Raw genomic sequence first — 21,233 nt, forward strand, 5'->3', positions numbered from 1 at the left:
CTTAGCTACCCTATAGCCGTAACCGCTCCTAATCATTAGTGAGCCACCTCTCCTCATTATTTAGCCAACTCCCTCGCACAACCCTTCACCTAGCTCTAAACCATAACAGATTTTTTAGACATTAATCCTCCTCCCCCGGATTACCCAACCTAATCCAATACCGTTGTACCTTGATCGAGTTCACCCGAGCTCACCTAACCCACCTAGCCTATCTCGATTCCTCATCAACCGTGAGAGAAACCAGAATAACAAGGCCAGGAAACGGACCCCAACCCTTCCAACTAGACCTAGCTCACTTACTGAACCCGAGCCTACCTAAACCTACCTCGAGCTCATCTCCTCATCCCGAGCTCGGCCTATTCCCCTTGGAGTCCATTAGCTAGGATCTTCTCCAAGGTCTCTTACGTGATCAGCCCATCGCTCCTGCTCGGCTTTGGCATCATCTTGCGGCCAGCTTTGCCGCCACTCCTGCCTACCGTAGCCGACCAGCAACAGCAGGTGCCAAGGCGACCTCGGCCAGGCGGGCTGAGCCCCTGCCACCCACCGGGCGTCCTACTTACCACTGCCACTGCACCTGGCTGACCGAGGCCAGCCGTTTCCACATTCATCCTCGGCGACGCGACCCTCACTTTCAGCGCTATCGCCCAGCACTGCCGAGATTTCTACTCGGCCTACCAGCTGCCTTCATCAACGTCCTAGTCCTGCATCACTGAATCCTCTTCGGCTAGGCGGGCCTAGCCAGCACTCCACTTCCTTGCTGTGATATCCGAGAGTGGCTTAGCCACTAGTATTCTCTCATATCCTTGTGCTGATTAAGCCGATTTCTCGTCGGCTAGGTAACTTCTCAACATCCTATAGAACGGGTGTAATTGCTTTTCTAAACCAGGCTCTAGCCATTCGCTACTGTCGGTAGTCCCTCCAAGGCACCTTGCCAAGGATAGGGCTGCGGGTAGCTAGACTACCAAAGAGAAAGGGCGTGGTTAGGCCGTTTTAGGGATTACATGAATTGTTTGTGAATGAATAATGAGTGAGTTGTAAGATCAAAATCTGTATCGCTCACGTTTGTACAAGCCTTGATCCCTTCAGTGCTGTAGTAGGATTTAATCCTTGGGTTCGGGAAAACATTCTTGTATCCTTGTCATAGGGTAATATTAAGCCGGGGTTGCTATCCGACGGAGATAAGTTATGTAAATATAATTTGTTTTGTGTTAGTCTTGGCTCTCACGAGTAGTGAAGGATACAAGTAAATATACTCGGGCGTGAATTTGTCAAGCCAGAGGATCCCCACCATAAACACAAGAAATGTAACAGTTTAATACGAATAAAAAAACATGTTGTTGCTATTGGCCTACACGTATGCGCTCATTCGTGCAAACGCACTACAAAAGTCTCAAATTAGTAGGAAAATTTGCCGCATGCTTACTACCGAGCAACAAAAGGTTCATCCACAAGTATATAAATCACCACCATCAGGAACAATAATTAGTAATAAGATAACTCTTTTTGAACAAATCTTTGTGTTTTCCCGTTCATTTTTTTTTTTGGGATTTGGAGAGCATTTTCAGTTTCGACCATTCACATTTTTCGTTTTCTACAAGTGAAAGGGACGACCAAAACAAAAGAAGAACATGAACACGATACAGAGAAAAATAAAAGGAAGCGATTTTCAACACAACCAACGTCGTGAATTAGTGAGGAAAATGGATGAAATGTGCTTTTGAAATGGAAAGAGGGGAAAACGATCATTCTCTCTCCGAGGGGTTCCTCCAGAAGCCCGTATACAGTTTAACCCACGCCTCGTCGTCCATGGGCGACACGTCCGTCTTTGGCAATTGGTGGGGCAACGCACCTGGAACGGAGGACTTGGGCGGCACAGGGTGGACCTGCGAGAGCACCAGATCTTCCCGCTTCCTCTCTTGCAGGAGCCCCGGCTTCTTCTTCCCGGTGATACGCCTTTTCTTCTTCTTCTTCAAGGCCCTCCTACACAAACCGACTGGCAGCTTAACCACGGCGAGTACCAAAAGGTTGACCAGGCCACATGGGCAGCAGCAGCAAACGGCCACGCACTCGGCAGTGGTGCCACCGGCAACCTCCGCGAAATGAGCGCAGGCCGGAGGTTCCTTCTTTAACAACGATTGCCGCCGGTCCACCGGGCGGCGCGGGAGCTGCGTCATCCCAACGCCGCACGCGTCGGACCGGCTTCTGGATTCCCAATTCCCAAAGGGGCGGAGTAGTGCTCGTCCTCCTGTTTCTGTTTTGGAGGGGAGGGATGAAGAGAAAGGGAGGTGTCTTTTGCTCGGGGCCTAGGAGAAGGCCATCGGTGGGCATGGGGGTTAGAGCACGGCGGGGGAAAGGGAGGTGGGGAACTTGGCCTGCCCCACGCTCAGTCGGTGCATCATTCGTCCTCCGCCGCGAAAGTCATGGGAGACGACGGCCTGTGAATGTGGCGATTGATAATCAAAGAGGTGGGCGGAGCCCTCGGACGCTTTGCCATTTACGGACCAACTCACGCGTTTCGACGGTTTCTCTCTCAAGGTGCGTTTTGGAAGGGAGAGAGAGAGAGCGGAAGGTCTTCGTCAGCCCCGAAAGCGGGGAGGCCTTCAATATCGGGAAAGCAAGCTGACTGAGAAATCCCCATCGGTCTGAATTTTAATTTTAAAAAAGATGACCCTTCTAATTTTGGATCAATTTAAAACCGTCTATTTAATTGTAAAAAGGCGACCGTCCTGACGCGATTACAGCAGACAAAGAAGATGAGACCATCCATCTGAATATATATATATATATAAATGGTCACATGGTACCTGCTATACAAGAGGATGATTTCTTCGTTTTTTGTTTCTTACAGATTTTAATTTCTGATGAATGCACAGTGCATGTCTATAACCAAAATGGGGGCAATTTTGGATGTATAGGTCTGTTAAAGGTTTCCAAATTTAATGGCCTTACCTTCTTCCGTAGGTTGTATAATAAGATCTAAAACAATGCATTTCTCTCTTTTTCTTCTCTCCAGATTTTTCAACGTCCGACGTCCGTCTATGTGCTTAGATTATTGAAGAAATGCTTGAAATACATCTAAATGACCATTTCCCCCCAAGATTTTGGCGATAAGTTTTTAAAAATTATTACCAATATAGTGCAGTTCGTTTAGAATTATATATGACCAATTCCCATTAGTGTATATAATTTTGAATGGCCTGGTAGTGGAAGGGGAAAATCGAGAAGCTGGATTCCTCAGGTGGCCGTTTGGAGGACCTCTCACAACGATGCATGCATCAATCAGGGACATGTGTGTGATTAAAGGCTGCGCCCGCCCTTCGGGATTCAGCTTAATTTATCGGGGAAAATTTGGTGTAGCACTTTTGGTTGATGAGCAAAAATCTTACGTTTACTTCAAAAATGACATGTTTTGTTGCTAATTGCGTCCATCAATGAACGTTCAACGACTTTCTTATAAGGTTGGTAAGGTTATATTATCCCCAAATTCCCCTATCCAATTTAAAAATCGATCCATGCTTCATCAGATATCAAGCCAACCCTCCGAGTAGATCTGAAAAGGCCGGTTTCTCTACCATGTACTTTGATTTGATTTTACCCGGTGTACGAACCAAGTGTTTCTTCTATGGGGGCGGAGTCTGCTGCGTGTTCATCAATTGTTAACAAGCAAGCTCAAATCGAAAATCAGAATAGACGGAGAATCATCACCCATGGGAATGGATACAAAAGCTAGCAAGAAAGCAGCGAAGAAAGAAAACGATGAACAAGGAAGGAGTGCAATATGCCTACAATGACAGCCTAGGGTGCATGGTCATTTTTCTCGCACGCGCGCAAGTTTCTGAAAAGTTTGGGGGATTTTCCTTTTCCAGGTTCGTGCTCTTGCGACCTGTAACGAAACAAGGAGGCAGCGAGGCAGAGGGCGCGTCAATGCAAGAGTCCCCTCTTGATACGGTCTTCTCTCATCCCTCTGTACAAGGCCACCCTGTTGAGGGGCATACCTGGCGGAACGTCCCCGCCCTCGTGTTCTCGTTCGTTGATCGCAGGAAGCCGGCTGCTCGTCATCTTGGGTCGGCGCTTCCTGTAGGCCTGGTTATCGGAAGAAGGTTCGAGGACGTCGTCCGCGAATCTCACTCTCTTGATCTTCGGCCGACGTTTTTTCTGTGCTGCGGAATCCATTTAATATGAACAACAACCAACAGAGAGAAGCAATCAATACTACTGTAGGAATAATAATAACAATTAAAGGATCAGGACGCACAAAATTGAGAAGGCAATGTTTCTTCGTCGTCGTTAACGAGAAGGTTTTTACCCAATTCGCGTCGTATCTGGTTGTTGAAATCGGAGACGAGTTGCTGATGTGCCTTCAGGGCGACGTAGAAGATGCCGCCGGAAAGTGCAAGGAGCGACACGAAGCCCATGGCACGAGAGATGACGATCATCGTTAACCCAGCTCTGAGTATTAAAGGGGGAGGGAGGCAAGGGTGGTCAATCATCCAAAGGGGGTGGACTTAATGGTGTATCAAGAATGAATGTGAGAGTTTTGATTCTGTGATTTTGGAGGAGAGGACTGCAGGGTGGTCGGTCAATCGTCTCCTTCCTTCTCCTCTCTTTTGTTTCGCTTTTCAACCAACCGCCCAGCGTAACGGTTTCAGTTACAAAGGAGGAGGGACGGCTGATTGACTTGCGGGTGGTGGCCCCACCCCATCTCAAAAATCTAAAATAAAATAAGGAAATTGGAAGGGAACGTGACAAGATGAAAAAAGGCAAAAAAAACCAAATTATAATTACAAACGAATAGGTCTGGATCCAAATAAGACGAAACTCTCATAACCACTTCTCTTCTTCTGTTTCCGACACAAACACTTCATCTCAGCTGCCAAATGTTTGGATTACGCATATTCGGCTTGATTATACTCTCATTTCATGTGTTTTGGGTGTGGCAAGAGAAAAAGGGTTTTATGGGCTTGCCTTTGAAGTTTAGGTCGGGTTTGAACTCAAAATGGGTTGACTCGTGGCTTCATCAGAGATTGGAGAATGGGCTTCGGATTCGGTTTATGGGTGTCTCTGGACTCTGTCCGCCGGCGACTGCATGGCGCCGGCGGCACGGGGGCATCCGGCGGTAGGCAGGGGGCATCAGATGGTTCAGTGACCTGGCTGGCAGTGTCCTGTGGCGGTCGATGAGTGTGGTCTGGGAGCATCGATGCAGATTGGGAAGAAAGAATCCCGCCGGCTGCATTGGTAGGCTGCAACAGTCGTCGATTCCAAAAAACTACTCTGCATTTCTTTTCTCCTCTGGGGAAAGAAAGTGTATCTTTCTAAAATGTGGCTCCCTCATGGGAATTACACATGATAGATAGTTTGCTAAACTCAAATAAGTATGCCCTTTCATTCGGCATGCGACATGTTTCCAACTCCTTTTTTTTACATTGAAGTGTATGAGCTATGGATTCCCGTGAAGGTCTTAGCTGGTTCACTAAAATCCGTCCCATACACATTTCCCATTTAGTCTTGTACACATTTCCCTCTGATTAACGCATTAGCGAGTGACCGAGAGCCTGCTGTATTTAGAAAACATGTCCTGCCATTTTTTTTAAGCATCAAAGAATTATTTAACCTTTGGGGCTCGCCTGTGGCTTACTATTTGCATTACCCTCAATGATCAAACTAATCATCAAGGCATCCTTTTTAACAAATTTTGCGCATACCTTAATGATCGATACAAGTATTTGTCTTCATATTCACGAACATCTTGATGTTGCCCTTTCTGTTCCTCTCTCTCTCTCTCTCTCTCTCTCTCTCTGTGGAGGCCTTCAGTTCTTTGGAGGTGTACATTAGAAGGTCGGATTTTAAATCCCTGCCATCCTCGTTAAATATCTACTTTAATCTATTATGTGGGAAAAACAAGAAATCTAGAGAAAGAATAACAGTGACGTTTTCAATCTCAACTGTTGTAATGACAGAGTTCTCATCTATTTTCAGATGAAAGGAGCCTGGGGTTTTCTCCCCAGTCTAAAATATCCAGCTTCCTTCTTCCACGTTTCCTGTTCCATCAAGCCATGTCTGATGCAGATGAACCCAGATGAATGCCTCTGGTCCTTCTGCCTGCGAATATTCAAAATAGAGCCACCTTAGGAAAATATCATCATTTTATTTATATGATTAACTGGTATGTGCAACAGTATCGGTAATTACCCTGAATTGTAATAGTGCAGTCACGATGCAGCATTGACGCTTCCCCTCTGGAAATTGATAATAAAAGATAGATCAATAGTGCAACTTTTACTAGTCAGATATGTAAGCAATGAAACTGTCTCTTGATTTTGATGTTTGACTAAGGAACATCATAGAAGGAAAGAGGACATGCATATGATTCATCACTGATGCATGTAGTCTGGACAAACTTATACTACCAATATAAAAGTTCGACTTTTGATTAATGTCAAAGTTCATGAAACTCATATCACGTACTTTAGTATCTTCAAGTGAAACAAAACAAGTACGGAATTGAATGGCATTACTTTTATATGAAAAATACTGAAGGCACTCACCAAAGAACTCCCACTTATTAAACCTCATAAGCCAAGTATCAGAACCAATTTGTGCAGTTGAAACCCTATCAATCCATACTCTGAACTGTTTTCCCTTTCTACCACCATAGTACTGCCTCAATGCATCAGCAGCTTCACAGAGAGATAGCTCAACACCCCATGGGTAGATAATGACTCCATTTGGGTACTGTCAAATGAAAAGAAACAGAAAAACATCCTCAATTATTAGAAAAGATCTACCTGGGAAAGCAAGACAAGAAAAAGGGGCTTATTGTCTTCACAATATAACATACAAGGTTTCCTGTAATATCCTGGATATGGCTCTCTGAGTCTCCAATATCAGCTCGACACCACCTTTCGTACATTGAATAGAACTTTACCACTTCACATGCAGGGGTAAAGTTCTCGTTCTCGTTCTCCTTGTTCCATTCAGCATAAGCAACAACGCCTCTTGGAGAGGTACTGATCCCTAGACCAAAGTGACGAATAGCTTGTACTATTCCATCCGCACATCTCTCAGTTGCATGAATTATTTTAGGATTCTCTTTGGCATTTTCTGCATGCCATTCAATTAGTTCCTCTAGAGCATTACTGACCTGTATATTGAAAAATAAAATACATGTAAATATGTATTTCAAATACTAAAATGCATGTTGAAAGAACTTGTTAATCAGCATCTACATGTTGAGGTTGCCTAAAAGGAAGTTCTATTTACGCCGTACAAGGCTATTATAACTAGGAATATAAGCAGCCACTAGCTTAATCGACAAGTCATAAGACAGCCTGAGCTACCTACCAGAACACCATAAACATCTGGCACGCTGAATAGATCTGCGTCATTACCAGAATCTCCGCAGACGAGAACGCTTAAGGGAGCTTTTCCATCACAACTCAACTTTTTGAGAACATAAGCCAAAGCTTGTCCTTTGCCAGCCCGCCGTGGTAACACATCCAGGTCAACGCCGCTACTGTAAACGATCTTCACATCCAACTACGAAATCAAACAAAAGCTAGAGTTAGTTGACAAGGTTAAGGTAACCTCTTAAATGTGCATAAAAAGAAAAAAGACCTAGTAAGTAGAAGTGGTACAACCACATCAAACCGAATGACACTGAGGTTTTGCTGTACCAGAGGAGCATGTTTGCTCATTAAACGGGGTGTTTATTGGGCTATGCTGTCAATGTACAGAGAGTTGGTCGTCCAGGATATTAGCATTGGGCACACGATTGACTCAGGGCTGATATCTTACCCCACGTTTCTCAAGTGTGGTAGAAAGAGTTGTGATTGCTTCCTGGGCATGTTCCTTCTCAACTTTGAAACTGACTTTGTAAGGTCTTTGCGCAGTTTCGCTCTGTAAATGGCCTCAAGAAATCATAATGCTATTCACTGGAACCCCCATTCTTGCACTTCTTCACCAAAGGCAATAAGGTACGCCTCCAAATCATGCTTTGATTACCAAATATAAGAAGAAGAGCAAAATGTTTACCTGGAATTGGAGATAGGGAAGCTTGGATACTTCCTCAACTATATTCCTATCCCACTTTTGGTTCAGAAAATGTTCCCAGTCATCATCTGGCAACATATCTTCCCCATAAGCTATCTCAGTCCCCACAGACATTATAGTTATATCAGGAGTCAGCAATGGTTTCTCCTCCCTCAATTTTTTGTAATCTACAAATGATCTTCCAGAAGAGAAGACCAACAAAGAATCATGCCGGTAATGTGCTTCCCATAAGGCATTCAACCTCAGCAATGACAGATTTTCCGGATCATCATGATCTACCTGAAGCAGGGAAAAGAAAAGACGATTGATTGTGTTTTGGAAACTTAAACAACTCTCAATGGCATCCATCGTCAGCATATCCAACTAAACAATATAATCTAAGACAAGAAAAGCAAACCATTGTCTGGTCAAGATCTGAAACAACCATGATGCGAGCAGGACCACTCAATCTATCCATACTCCTGAAGGCAACAGACCTGGTATCGTGTAAAATAGTAGATGAGAACTGCTTAAAACAGAGAAGTAAATAGGAAGAGAGAGAGAGAGAGAGAGAGAGAGAAGAATAGAACGGGTAACATCTAGATCTCGTGAATATAAAGACAAATATTCAACCAATCATGAAGGTATGCACAAAAATTGAAAGGATGCCTTGATAATCAGTTTCAACAATGAGGGCAATGCAAATAGTAAGCTAAACGCGAGCCCTTGATCTATTCTTCGATAAACTTAACAAGAGAAAACGCAAGTGATAGTTAATACAATGAAAATAAACTTCAGGGTGGAGAAGGCTTACCCAAATGACGATCTCCCTAAGAGACGGAAAATGGTCGTGGACTTCAACCACGACCTCTGAAACAGAAAATGTGTTCAAAATCAGCAAGAAACCACAGAACCATAAAAAGAAGAGAGGATGAGAGAAGCAAGACCAGTCGCATAAAACAATGGGATATAGCGGAGCGGAGAAGGGACACCCAGAGGGAACTAAAATGAAGCTTGCTATGAAAGAGAATCCTTGAACATGAGAAGACAGCGTCTACTTTGGTTCGATACCGACCATTTTATATTCTTGTTGTCAGTTTTGGTTCGTTTGTCGACGGGGCTGGAACGTGGCCAGGTGCTTTTTGTCTTTCCCTCTTTTCTCCTTTCCTTTTGATTTTTCATCTGCGTTGACGTTGAAAGGCAACCACCGGCGAACTGATTTTCCTAAAACCCCATTGCAGTTGGCGAAGCTCCCCCGACCTGATCAAATATAAAATTGACCTCTGGCTTGTCATGGCAAGAGACGAAGTTACTTGAAAACAAATTGGCCAACCTTGTCTTTTCGTCCTCCGTTTCCCCTTGCGATGTGGCTCCAACTTCTGGTTCCGTTTATATCTGAATCTTAATCCGACCCCCCTTCTGCGTGGGATCTGCTTCTGGTTCTTCAAGGTCCAAACCAACAGATAACCTGCTCTGAACAGTCATAGTCATGCAGCACGAAGTTACTTGGACTTCGACGGTATTGGCATTAGATGGGAATCTGACATTAGCTCCGATCGTCGCCTCTGCCGATCAATCAAAGAGAACCAATTGATGGATGAGGCAAGCCCCCGGAAGCGACGTGCTCCGACTTGCCTCCCACGAGCCATATTCCTGAATTAGTCGCCATTAGTGAGTGGGTACCTTAACAAGGGGATGTGGGCGCGGTTAACAACTCAATTGCCCGCACTTCAAGCAAAACTTTTTGCCCTTTCTAATGCCAAATCAAGGTTATTCCACTTTGCATCTTTACTTTTACGTGTGGTGTGTTCTTGAAGCATGAAAGGATGATGGTGGAAGCTGCTTACGTGATGTCGCTGGACTCTGCACCAAGTGGACTTCGACCCCCGACAGTTCTTCGTCATAAAAGAAAGGGATACATGACCAAACTAAGTTCAGATATCCTAGATAAGCCTGAACCGGAGGAAGCTATCTTTGGCTTCTGCAAATATCCTTATTGTTGTCCAGTTTTAAACTATACCTTCAAACGAACGACAGCTTGTGCTCTGCTTTTGTGCCGTTTTGTTTATGAAGGAATCCCTCTGTCTTGCAGTGCTGAGACAGCTCGGGGGCGAGCGGATGGAATGGTTCGGCGACTCGGTTCTTCCTTGCCCAGTTGAGGGGTTCGGGGTTTATTCCCACGCCCACAGAAGGTTCGCACCGCATGTAGCCCTACCAAGAGGAAAAGGTACGAAGCCAATTTCCCTGAATTGTACCATTTTCCTCTCTCACCAATCACCACTTCTGTTCCATTCGTTGTTGCATTAACCAAAAGTCAACCATCGCGAGCTAATGAAACGTGAACGGAGTTCATTCTTAATTGCCGTTTTTTTTTTCCTAAAAATATTACGCACCACTAGGCAGGCACCAATTCCAACTTTTTTTTATGCCTAAAGAGTCTACTGTATGGCAGTGATCGTACGTTTCATCCACTTAATCTACATTTATTTTCTGGTTAGCAAAGGCACGACCAATTCTGGCAAAGTTTGGTAGTACTGGTCTCAAAGGAGTTGGCCTGACCTTGGGATCAGTGGCTGCCATGCCAACAAGCATTGTTCGATTTCACGAATCACCCATTACGCAAGCTAAAGCTACAACAAACTACGGTGGAGACCATTAATATCAGGTCACTCGATGTTGTAGACAACTATAATATAGACCAGATATATTCCCCATCGCCTTGCTAGTGTTCCGTATGGTATATCATATGACAAGGAAATGACTGGTTCCAGTTTCATTGCGCACTGTTAACTTAAGCACGGGGCAACTACGAATTGCCCTCAGGCAATATTTTTGTCCCGAGTTGTATAATATAATTGATCGGACTGGCGAACTGGTAAAAAATCACTCGTCAAACCCCAGAGGAAGGGGGGAAAGCAAGCTATCTCTCCCTAAGAGTGTTCAGGTACAGATACAAGTACTAGTTCTATGTCACACAGCTATATAGACTGTACCCAAGTTGCTGCAATTAAATATTTTGAATAGTTCGACGGAAAATTTTTTCACTTCGTTACTTTGTATTCAATAGCCGGTTCACTTTGACATAACTTAAGAGTCAGGACTTTCAGTAGTTACAAATGAACCATCTTCTTCATCAACGCCTTCACTGGTCATAACATCACGTAAGTTATACTGCTCTCCAAACAAGTAAAATCCTGCTGCTGCTGTTCTATCATACCTGGTGGCCTGAATCCATCCATCCCTTAATTTATAAACTGTGAACTTGCTATCATGGACTAGATCAACGTCTAGCAGTATGAAGTTCAAGTAAACATTTAAATATTTTTTTGTTAGAATTCGTGATCGTGCTGGGAAATCAAAGTCTAAGACCTAGCATTTTGCAAGAGACAAGCTCCGCCACAATAAGTAGGCTATGCATTATCTTCTGATTAGGCTGCTTAAGAAACGTTACCCAGCTTCATTTTCCTTAGTGAAAAGTAAGCCAAGAGGCGATACAAGAAAACCATCGCAATCATAGCTCCCGCTTCCATTGCACCATTATCGATTGTAACCCCATTCACAGAGGAAGCGATACCTCCATACTGAACTCTGAGAAGTAGCTTATATGTATGGTAGTTGAAAGAGATATAACGAACCCACGATACAAATACTGGAACTTTCTGCAAATTTGTAAGTATCAGTTTCAATCATGCTGCATATATAGGAAGACAATGTAATCTAGTGCAGGACTGTGAAAGACTGCTGATTAGCATGAGAAAAAGTCAACTAATCTGTGATTCATTTCCATCATCCAGAACTATATTAGCACAGATATTAGTAAGCCATTTATGGAAACATTCTAAATGCATAGTTTTTCAAGAGGAAAGTTAGTTAAACTCAAGTTTAATCAAATCCCAATTTAATACAAGAAGATGGTTTTGGTCCGCTGAAATGTTGATACTTGAGGGCACCAAAATTCCAGACCTTGTGTTTGATATATCTTCTTTAACCCAGCTTTTGGGTTTAATTTGGGGAAAATAGCTGCTGTACTTGGGCAGGGAACTCCCATTAGATGTCTGAGCCCAGATGATTCAAATGGGAAATAACTAGATGAAGCCATGAACACAAGATATTCATATTGGCACAAAAGATCACTACTTTTGTGCAGCAGAATGGCAATATGCATGACAGCACCGTGCACTGGTCCTGACATTTCATGACGTTATGGATAGCCATACATGCCAGAACCCAGAGTAAGGAAAATGATGGAGAACTTTCCCTTCTGCTGAACAGCCTATACATGTCACCACATTTTATGAAAGTGTGACGTGCTCCTCTAGCCTTGGAAAATCATCCAGACCTACCTCTGTTCTTTCACTGACAAGTAATGGCTTTTTAAACTTCACAAGCATTTCTGGAATTCAAGGATATTTGACTCCTTATTTGTACATCCTAACTGTAGCACTATTGGAACTGCTTGAACTTGCCTCTCGTGCAACCAAATGCACCACAGACATGTCCCAATATTGCAGAAATATAGCCAGATATAGGTGTCAGATTTCTTGTTTATTTGTGAATGCCTGTTAGCCATATAATGTACGGCCCAAAACTGTTTCTTTATGAGTGAATCCTAAGAACTCGAAGCTTACCTTTACAAAGAAACCTCCAGCCAACATAAACGTCATAATAGTTACAGATGCCAGAGTAGTTGCTTTTTTGATGTCCATCACAGTCGCACCAATTGCGAGTCCCAGACCCTGTTATTGAACAATCAACTTAGAGACATTCTTTATCACAATTAATAGTCAAAGGAGGTATAGTTGCTTCTGTTGCAAGGACATAATTTTTTGTTTGATGATGTCTTTATAATACCAAAAATTGATAGAAACGGATGCAGCCAATTGCTTTCTGCAGAGGTTAAGAGCCACAACTGCTCCTCTAGCTTTAGTCCTCTGTTCTCCTTTCACTAAATCTTAAGATTGAAGGTAATTCAACATTTTTCATAACGTTTACCTTTATCAGTGATTTAAATTAACAAAATTTTGGGATTTTGAACTGAATTAGTAAAGACAGCTCACGATCATAGTCATTGAAAAATGAAAACTATTCATTGCTTGCTATAGCAGTTATGATGCACTGAAATGACCTCTAAATTTAGTATATAATTGGTAATATTTCGTCCCGGCTTTTGACATACTGAAACATAAGTCTCGATGATGTCAGTAAAGTGATACTAAAACAAAATCAATGAATCTGACATATTTGATAACCCAGATGATCTATCGTAAGTCGTAACCTTATTTTTAGTGTAAGAGTGACTATGTAATCTCACAGTACCATGTAATATTTTATGGAATCAAAACATTTAAGAGTTTCAACTTTTAAATAATTTTTCACTATGTGTATCTGAAAAAAATATTAAGAATTTGAGTATGCCAGTTCGAGCACTCAATTTCACAGGAAGGCATTTGACTTCTAGAATCTGGTGCAACATGTTCAGCATTAAAAGTAAAGATATGCTAGATTGACACATACCTCGGCAGCAACAATGCTCAGAAATACTGTCACCATGGTTAGAAAGAATGCAGATACATCGAGTTTCAAGCCCGCCATGAAGTATACAATGCCAAGAAATATTACAGGAAGGATGAGATCCAGTGGCAGATCACTTGAGGTCCTGGCGATAAAATATGCACTGAGCCTGTACATATCAACTGACCTCTCCTTTGCTAGCATGGCTCTCTCTTGAGGAAATGTGAAGATTGCTGTAAAAACAGGAAAGAAGCCCCAGAATACTGCAATGAAGAACAAAAGGCCAGCCTGTTGGCAGATTTAGTTGATCTGCACATTTTTAATGGATGATAACAATGCAGAATATGTCTGTTTTACATTGATGAGAAATTAACGGTCATATAAGTTATTCTAGTAGCAGTTTTCATTGTTCTCTCTGGGTACTAGAAACTGACTTCCTTTCTGTGACCATAGTCGAGTTTTTGAGGTTTATCATCAACATTATGACAGGTCAATATTCGATGAAGCTGTCTAGGAGTACTCCAATTTGTAGGGTTTATTGTCAACATTAGACATAAATTCCTTCTTTTCCCCACCACAATGTAAAAGAAAAAAGAAAAACTTTATATTTTAGAAAATCCAGGATGATATTTTCAGTTGTGGCTTTGACGTTTACTGAACAGCAAAATCTACATTTTCAAGCATGCTAGCGAGCTGCTATGTGACAACATAATTATTTGATATATTCAGATAAGTGATTATTCTTGCATTTTATCTCAACGATACTTTTAGTTTTAGGGGTTTTGTGCATTTCATGGCAGGAATCTTCTACAATATCTACTGTTCTCATGAATTGACAAGTGTTCATGACATTCAATATCTTGATTTTAGGCTTTCCTGTTTATGTCATAGATTTGTCACGGAAAAATGGTACTTACCTTTGCACTTCTGTATTAGCTTCTATATTAAGCAAATATAACCATTATTCAGTGAAGGACTTAAGTTGGTGCCATGTTTCTAGGTCAAGACTTCCTCTTTTAGAAATGATTGATTTTTGGCACACGTCAGACACCATGATAAGGTAGGAAAGCTTGACCTTCTAATGCCATACGAACAGTGTTGGATACATAGTTGCTACTCACCCTCTAAGATTCAAATCCCTAAATTTTGCATTTTCCTCTGTGATTCTTGTGCAGTTTATTTTTTGTATAAAAACCTGCTTTTTTGAAAGCAGTAAAGGACTTATTTGTGGTTTACTGTATCAATGAAGAAACAAGCAACAAAAAAAACTGATTTAGCAAGAAGTATACACACTTTCAAGCAAGGTGCTTCCAGAGCAGATATTGGGCAGATAACATGGCCTTATCTACAAGGATAAGATATTAGTACCTGATCTTCCAGATTTTTAGGGGTATGGACATCCGAGTGCCACCATAATAGGCCCAGAATAATTGCAGTAGAGAAAACTTGGGTCACCCGCATCCAGCTTAGATATTCATGTCGCCTTTCCTTTAAGCCTCTGCAAAACAAAATGGAGAATTGTTCGGCCCAGCTTGTTCCCCATTCTCTGTGTTTACTTAGCACCTTAGACTTCAACTCATCATCAATGGGACTTGGCTTCAGCAGCTTCTTCTTTTCATTGTCTGCAACCCTCGTCTCAAAGGCCTCAACCAAGTACTGATTAAACAGTTGAAGCCAGTAAAAAAAACCTTATCAATGTAAGCTTTAGAAACTCAAAAAACTGAGAAATTATCTGCACACACAGTTACACTGCATTAATTACTTTTATAGTAGCGAATAAGTCATGATTCTGTTGTTAATAAGATACAGGTAGGAGACAAACTGCAAACTCCTTTTTATGAACTAATCTTTCTACTGGCCATATTCATTTCTGCATCTTATAATCACTACAAAAGTGTCTACAAAAAGGTTTGCGCTATAAATAAATTTTGTTGAAGGACTGGGGCACACTCCAGCAAAACAAGGAATTCAAGTAAAAGAAAGTTCCAAACGAATACAGTTATAAAATGCATAAACCATCCAAAAGAGGGCCTTTCTGTTTATCAAAACATAAGAGGGTGAGACTTACATCATGTACGTCACATGGTGATAACTTTCCGTTTCGTGTCTCTGTCCGTGGGCTTCCAGTGTTTACTTTATCCTCCAGCTCAGATGGCACTGTTATATCAGTTACATTTCCATTTGCCAGATCAATCAAGAATTCTGCTGGGTTCATGGGAATGAGGGGAGAACACCCTACGGTTGAGAAGTAGCCAGTTGCGTCTTTTGCTTTGCCAAAATACAGCAAATTTCCCCTTCCCAGAAGAATCAACTTATCAAACTTCTGAAACAATCTGCTGGACGGTTGGTGAATTGTAGTTATCACTGTTTTACCAGCCTGGAACAAAAGGTTCAGAAGCTCAGAGGCATTATGGACCAGAATATACATCAACTTATTATGTAAGACGTTTTGGAATTATGACAATCACCCCATCTCATTAATCCTGTCGTTCCTTTTTACAAGAAGCGAGCCTGTTGATAGTGCTATTAAGGTTAGCATCAGGAAATAGGCGAAATTTTCAAACTTAATCATCATCAAACTAAATACTGTGGTCACTAATTCGAAGGCGGACAGTAATTGATTTTTTCAATATATTAACTGGAAATAGGAACCACGGATTAGACTAGGTCATAATCTGCAAAAGAAGGCCTCGCCTACTTGCTTAAGGGTGAAGGGTGATCGTCCGCACAGAATAGGTCCACAGGGCGTCGTCTTTAAGTTATAATAGGGGAGAAAGTCGAAGCAGTGTGACGAGACACGCAGATATTGGAGTTTAGGCAACGATAAGAAAATAAAAATGGGTTCGAATGAGCACATTGATCATACCTCAGCTATGCCGTGCAACACCTGAATTATCCTCAATGCTGTTGTGGAATCCAAACCAGAAGTGGGCTCATCGAGGAAGAGAAGAGAAGGGTTGATCAGAATCTCATTCCCTATGCACACTCTCTTTCTCTCCCCACCAGACACCCCACGTACAAATGAACCGCCAATGATCGTATCCAAGCATCTGCGAGGAGAGATTAAAGTTAACGAACCAGAACTCGTGCCTCTAAAATCGATGCAAGTTGAATTCTTCGGCGGCGTAATCTCTTGCAGCACGCACGCAAGGACTTGATGAGGCAACCGGTAGATTTTAGCTCAGGGGAGGCTCCCATATGGGGTGACGGACAGAGTTCTCAACCATGTGAGCCTCCCCGACAACCCCAAGCCTTCTTCCGGTCCAAGGAATTTCATCACCTATTGCTATTGGGGACCAAAGTTTGTCGACGGTGGTGCTGCTGATCAACGAAATGGATGCCATCTCTTTAGAGGAGAGAAAAGGTTAATCAGATCAGGCAAGGCAAGAGTAAAGAGTAATGACCTCTCCAGACCAAGCTCAGATATGACATGTAGAGCTCTTTCCTCCTTCTCCTGCTTCGTGAGCGTGCGGGGAAGTCGAAGGAGCGCGGAGTATGTCAGCGTCTCCCTCACCGTGAGGTGAGGAAACAGAACGTCGTCCTGAGTGACGAACCCAACCCTGCAAGCGCGCCAAGGCAACCGCGTCAAACAGTAACATTCTCTTCGGTACCTTCATGAACCGACCCGGTATATGCATATCGGCATCAGGTCGGGAGTCGGGAAGGGGAGGTAGGTTAACGAATTGACTCGGACCCACTTTGTTTTTGGGTCAAATTTGGTCAGAGTTAAACTCATGAAAAGAGATTGGAGTATGTTCTTACTAGTTTTGGGGGTTGGGTTGCCTCAGGTCTCCTTTCCCGTGATTCTCTGTACCTTATGTGGGTAAGTGGATGGCATGAACACTTTACAGTAGTCCACCGTAAGAGTTGGTTCATAGAATGGAAAAACAAAAAGGTTGGTGGTTGTGTGTTGGGTACAATGAACCGCAAGGGGCCTCTCCCCCTGCCTACTACAACTCTCTGCAAAAATGGGAGTGACACTCACCTTTTTCCTTTTCTCGACCATCTTTATCATCGCCGTTGCCTCAGAAAAGGACGTTGACAGACGTCTACTCTCTCTATCTGCCTATCTGTACAGAGTATGGGCCGGTGAACCATTAATTAATTAATGGGTTTGTTCTCCCATGGACTGGCCATGATATGATGATATCTAAGTCCTTGTGCAAGGGAAGGGGAAGGGAGGAGATGCCTGGTGTGGCGGGGGACCAAGAAAGAAGAGAGGGAAGGGAAGAAAGAGATGGAGAAACCCTTGAGGAAAGGGCATCTTTCGAATAGGTGCCCGTGAAGGGCGACCCCATCAATGTGCACATGAGCCGCTGCTCACCTAATTATTAAGGGCGAGGGGGAGGGGGAGGGGGAGGGGAAGGGAGGTGCTTTCACAGCAAGCATCACGCATATTGGCCACCCACGTTTCGCTTTTCCTAGCTCCATTTAACACGGAGGAGAGTATTCTCCACCACCCACTCACCGGACAATTCCACCACCCCACGCCACTCCCTTGCCCCCCCCCCCCCTCCCCCGGCGACGAAGACAGACATCGAATTAATTGCAATGCGTTGTTAATTTGCTAACTAAAGAAAGCATGCATGTAAGGAAGGAAGGAAGGAAGGGGATGAGGAGGACCTGCTCTTAAGAGGCTTAGAGAAAGGGAGGTCATTGTAGGTGACTGATCCACCGCAGATGTTCCTCTGTCTTACCCTCCCACTCAGCACGTTCAGCAGGCTCGTCTTCCCACTCCCCGATGGTCCCATCAGCGCCAGCACTTCCCCGGGATCGGCAGATCCTGTTATTCCCTTGAGGATTTCCTTCTCCGATGCCCCCTTCCCACCGCCCTTCACCCCCACCTTGTATTTTACCTCCCAGAACTTCATGCATGTTCCCCCATCATTTGTTTCAAGCCAACATAGAAAATACAGTGGTTAGCTTCTAATATAATATAATGGATATGGTCGCCAGCATCATACAGCAACCAACATTGATTTTTCAAGAAATGAAATTCAACGTTCCGACAGAGAAAAGATATGCAGCTAGCGACAAAAAGCACCTGTAAATATACCGACCACCTGTTACTACACACCTTCAGAAAAATCGGCAAGGTGGGCTCCGTGATAGTTGCAGTCTTTTTACTGTTACCTGTTTCCAGATCATCCCCTGCGAGGTGGTTTAAAAATTAGTTTTGTTTCTGATGAACCTGAGGATTTATACACACGCAGAGAGAATTTTCTTTATTGGAGCCTATGTGTAATGGCTTCTTTGGGGAAACAAAATAAAGGGTATGACTCTGTATAGGTTAAAAATCCCAAATCAGATATTCAATGCATGCATATCTTTTCTGAAGACATGCTCATAAGCTTTGTTACAGTAGTAAGGACTTTATAAAATGAAAACCAAGTTTCTGGTCAGAACAAGTCATTTACAATACGGACGTAAGTAAATAAAAAGCTCTGCCACTCCATCTACTGGCTTCGATAAAGCAAAAACCAAATTAAGCGGCTGCCTTTTAGAAGTTTTAGGGAGGTCATTAAGAATAAAATTGGATTCTCGTCAGGACTTCTGTTAATTTGGTGATCATTTTCACTTACAGACCATGGGTGTATGATCACAAACCTTAAAAGTAACTTAAATGCTGCGAAATGCACTAGGCACCATGAAGCTGCCAGAAACGGAAAAGATTGGAAGCTGGCAGAACGATTTTTATTGGCGGTCGCTAAAAGGTAGGCAATTTAGTGGTTCATTTGAACAGAAATATATTCCACGTTAAGTCCTTCCTTCCTTTCCCTCTACCAGACACCACACACGTCCAGCATCTGGCATATCATCTACTTTGTTTCCCCTACAGAATTAGTTAGAGTTGTAGGTTTAAGCAACGGAATGGAACGTCTCTGCCATTCGCAGAGCAGAGAGAGAGAGAGAGAGAGAAAAAGAGTTGAGGCCAGTGCGCCCATGAAGCCTGGCTTACGCAGGAGCAAAGATGATGGAGGTCATGATAGACGATATATATAATTATATATGTTGAAGGATACGTGTAAGAATACCATTGTTGTTTTCATCGGGGAAGCCATGAAGGTCTGCCATGCCCTCTGGCGGCAAAGTGAAGCCTGCTAGCGAGAAAGAGAACCCCATGCTGGCGCTGGACGCCCTGCTTAGCGCCGCCATCGACGACTCCTCCGCGAAGGTTCCGATGCCCAGCGCGTCCAGCTCTTCCTTGAGCTGCTCGCTCCGCGCCTTCCGAATGTGAATCTTCCGCCCCAAACTGGATTTCCTGGCCCCCGTCGGGTAGGGCGCGCCATTCTCGGTGTCCGTCGACCTCCTGGCCGTCGAAAATTCAAGTTGCTCGGATCTCGTCCTTGGGATTCCAGACCTGGACTCCATCTGCAACCCTCTCGTCCGAAAAGAAGGAGAACAAGACTCGACTTAGTTAGAACCTGTGAGATTAATTAGTATTCCTTCCCCTCAGTTGAGAAGCAACCTGTGATTAATTTGTCACCTTGTTCGAACAAGAAGATGACGATGATATATGGGGGGCGGGTGGAAGAAATGGAAGGAAAAAAAGGATTGAAAATAGACAAAAAGAAGAGAAGAGGGAAAAAAAGGAGGAGGAAGAAGAAGGTGAGAGGGGTTAGTGAAGGCAGGTGTACTTAGAGTGGTTCATGTTATATGCAGTCTGCGTTACTGGAATTACTGAAACGGGCTTCCAGAGGCAGGTGTATTACTGAAAAAGGAAAAGGAAACTAGTGGGGGAGCTTAGCCTTAGAGGCAATGAGGAGAAAGGGTGGGCGTAGTTATGGAGAGGGAGGACCACTCGACAACAAATAATGATCCTTTGATCGTGAAAATATCGTTTCGTCCACCGAGTTTAGCCTCACTGTCTCCTCTTCCTAGGGGAAGCAGCAGCTTAGCCTACCAAAGAGGAGGGTGACCCAGCTGCAACTATTTCTTTCTTCACTCAACCACCAACCCTTAGTCTTGAGTAAGCAAGTGCAGGAAGAAAGAGGCGTCCCTTAGTCTTGAGTAAGCAAGTGCAGGAAGAAAGAGGCGTCCCTTAGTCTTGAGTAAGCAAGTGCAGGAAGAAAGAGGCGTCCACTTCATGGAAGGGGAAAAAATAAAATGGGGCCTCCCAAATCTGAACGGCCCCCATCAGGCTCCCTAGGATGAATATTCCAGACGAAGTTATACTGATCCCAATTTTATGATATGATTTTGGGCCATGACAGCCTTGATGAGATTATCAGCAAATGTCATATGCAGGGAAACTGGAGGAGACATTGTAATCTTGTTTTCCATGAATATGGATCAGTTTTCTTTTCCCGTTCGAATGAAAAAAGATTAAGACGATGAAACTGATGCTCTGAAACATGAGACTACATACGTGGGTGTTTTTTTTCTGGTCCACCAACTAAACAGGCTTGGCTTGTGATGATAAAATGATCAAGCTTGGCTTGTAGAATCCCAAGCTGGACGTCACCCATTTGCAGATCAGAAGACATGTCAATTCAACAACACATATGACGTCTCAACTCCATTCACATCTTGTGCTTAATTCCTCAACCACGTCCTACTAGCTTCTCCCCTTTTCCCCATAAGTTAAGCATGATCAAATTAATCCGTTAGCATATCATGTGAGTTTGTCATATAGTTCAACATATCTTACTATGAGAAATGAAAACCTAGACATTAATGGAATTGGGTAAATT

General features: G+C 43.3%; 4 protein-coding genes across 10 annotated transcripts; all 4 read right to left on the reverse strand.

Moving 5' to 3' along the window:
• Positions 1–1,482: 1,482 nt before the first annotated feature.
• LOC116248659 (uncharacterized) lies at positions 1,483–2,603 on the reverse strand. The gene has a single exon (XM_031621580.2). It carries the CDS (start codon positions 2,172–2,174, stop codon positions 1,743–1,745), a length of 432 nt encoding a protein of 143 aa, XP_031477440.1. The 5' UTR covers positions 2,175–2,603; the 3' UTR covers positions 1,483–1,742.
• Positions 2,604–3,721: 1,118 nt separating this feature from the next.
• LOC116248907 (uncharacterized) lies at positions 3,722–4,609 on the reverse strand. 2 transcript variants are annotated; one of them, XM_031621937.1, is made up of 2 exons: positions 4,256–4,609; positions 3,722–4,160 (listed from the first exon to the last, which is right to left on the reverse strand). In XM_031621937.1, exons 1-2 carry the CDS (start codon positions 4,488–4,490, stop codon positions 3,922–3,924), a joined length of 474 nt encoding a protein of 157 aa, XP_031477797.1. In that variant the 5' UTR covers positions 4,491–4,609; the 3' UTR covers positions 3,722–3,921. The 2 variants fall into 2 exon arrangements, with proteins under 2 accessions (XP_031477797.1, XP_031477798.1); XM_031621938.2 differs by having other exon boundaries at positions 4,307–4,589.
• Positions 4,610–5,907: 1,298 nt separating this feature from the next.
• Positions 5,908–9,682, reverse strand: LOC116247137 (sucrose-phosphatase 1-like). Of its 4 annotated transcripts, none has more exons than XM_031619124.2 (11): positions 9,362–9,682; positions 9,104–9,288; positions 8,843–8,898; positions 8,447–8,510; positions 8,032–8,328; positions 7,795–7,896; positions 7,342–7,536; positions 6,839–7,141; positions 6,546–6,732; positions 6,190–6,236; positions 5,908–6,099 (listed from the first exon to the last, which is right to left on the reverse strand). In XM_031619124.2, the coding sequence occupies exons 2-11, from the start codon at positions 9,104–9,106 to the stop codon at positions 6,007–6,009; spliced, it is 1,347 nt and encodes a 448-aa protein (XP_031474984.1). In that variant the 5' UTR covers positions 9,107–9,288; positions 9,362–9,682; the 3' UTR covers positions 5,908–6,006. The 4 variants fall into 4 exon arrangements, with proteins under 4 accessions (XP_031474984.1, XP_031474982.1, XP_031474983.1 ...); XM_031619122.2 differs by having other exon boundaries at positions 8,447–8,525; positions 9,362–9,681; XM_031619123.2 differs by lacking the exons at positions 9,104–9,288; positions 9,362–9,682 and adding an exon at positions 8,976–9,096.
• Positions 9,683–9,959: 277 nt separating this feature from the next.
• LOC116247136 (ABC transporter G family member 22-like) lies at positions 9,960–20,179 on the reverse strand. Of its 3 annotated transcripts, none has more exons than XM_031619118.2 (11): positions 20,009–20,179; positions 19,575–19,911; positions 18,617–18,690; positions 18,163–18,404; positions 16,944–17,099; positions 16,406–16,589; positions 15,608–15,916; positions 14,908–15,195; positions 13,543–13,827; positions 12,657–12,764; positions 9,960–11,687 (listed from the first exon to the last, which is right to left on the reverse strand). In XM_031619118.2, the coding sequence occupies exons 2-11, from the start codon at positions 19,909–19,911 to the stop codon at positions 11,466–11,468; spliced, it is 2,205 nt and encodes a 734-aa protein (XP_031474978.1). In that variant the 5' UTR covers positions 20,009–20,179; the 3' UTR covers positions 9,960–11,465. The 3 variants fall into 3 exon arrangements, with proteins under 3 accessions (XP_031474978.1, XP_031474979.1, XP_031474980.1); XM_031619119.2 differs by having other exon boundaries at positions 20,027–20,174; XM_031619120.2 differs by lacking the exon at positions 16,944–17,099 and having other exon boundaries at positions 19,575–20,175.
• Positions 20,180–21,233: the final 1,054 nt, after the last annotated feature.

This window comes from Nymphaea colorata, chromosome 2, assembly GCF_008831285.2.
Source record: "Nymphaea colorata isolate Beijing-Zhang1983 chromosome 2, ASM883128v2, whole genome shotgun sequence".
Classification (NCBI taxonomy): domain Eukaryota; kingdom Viridiplantae; phylum Streptophyta; class Magnoliopsida; order Nymphaeales; family Nymphaeaceae; genus Nymphaea; species Nymphaea colorata.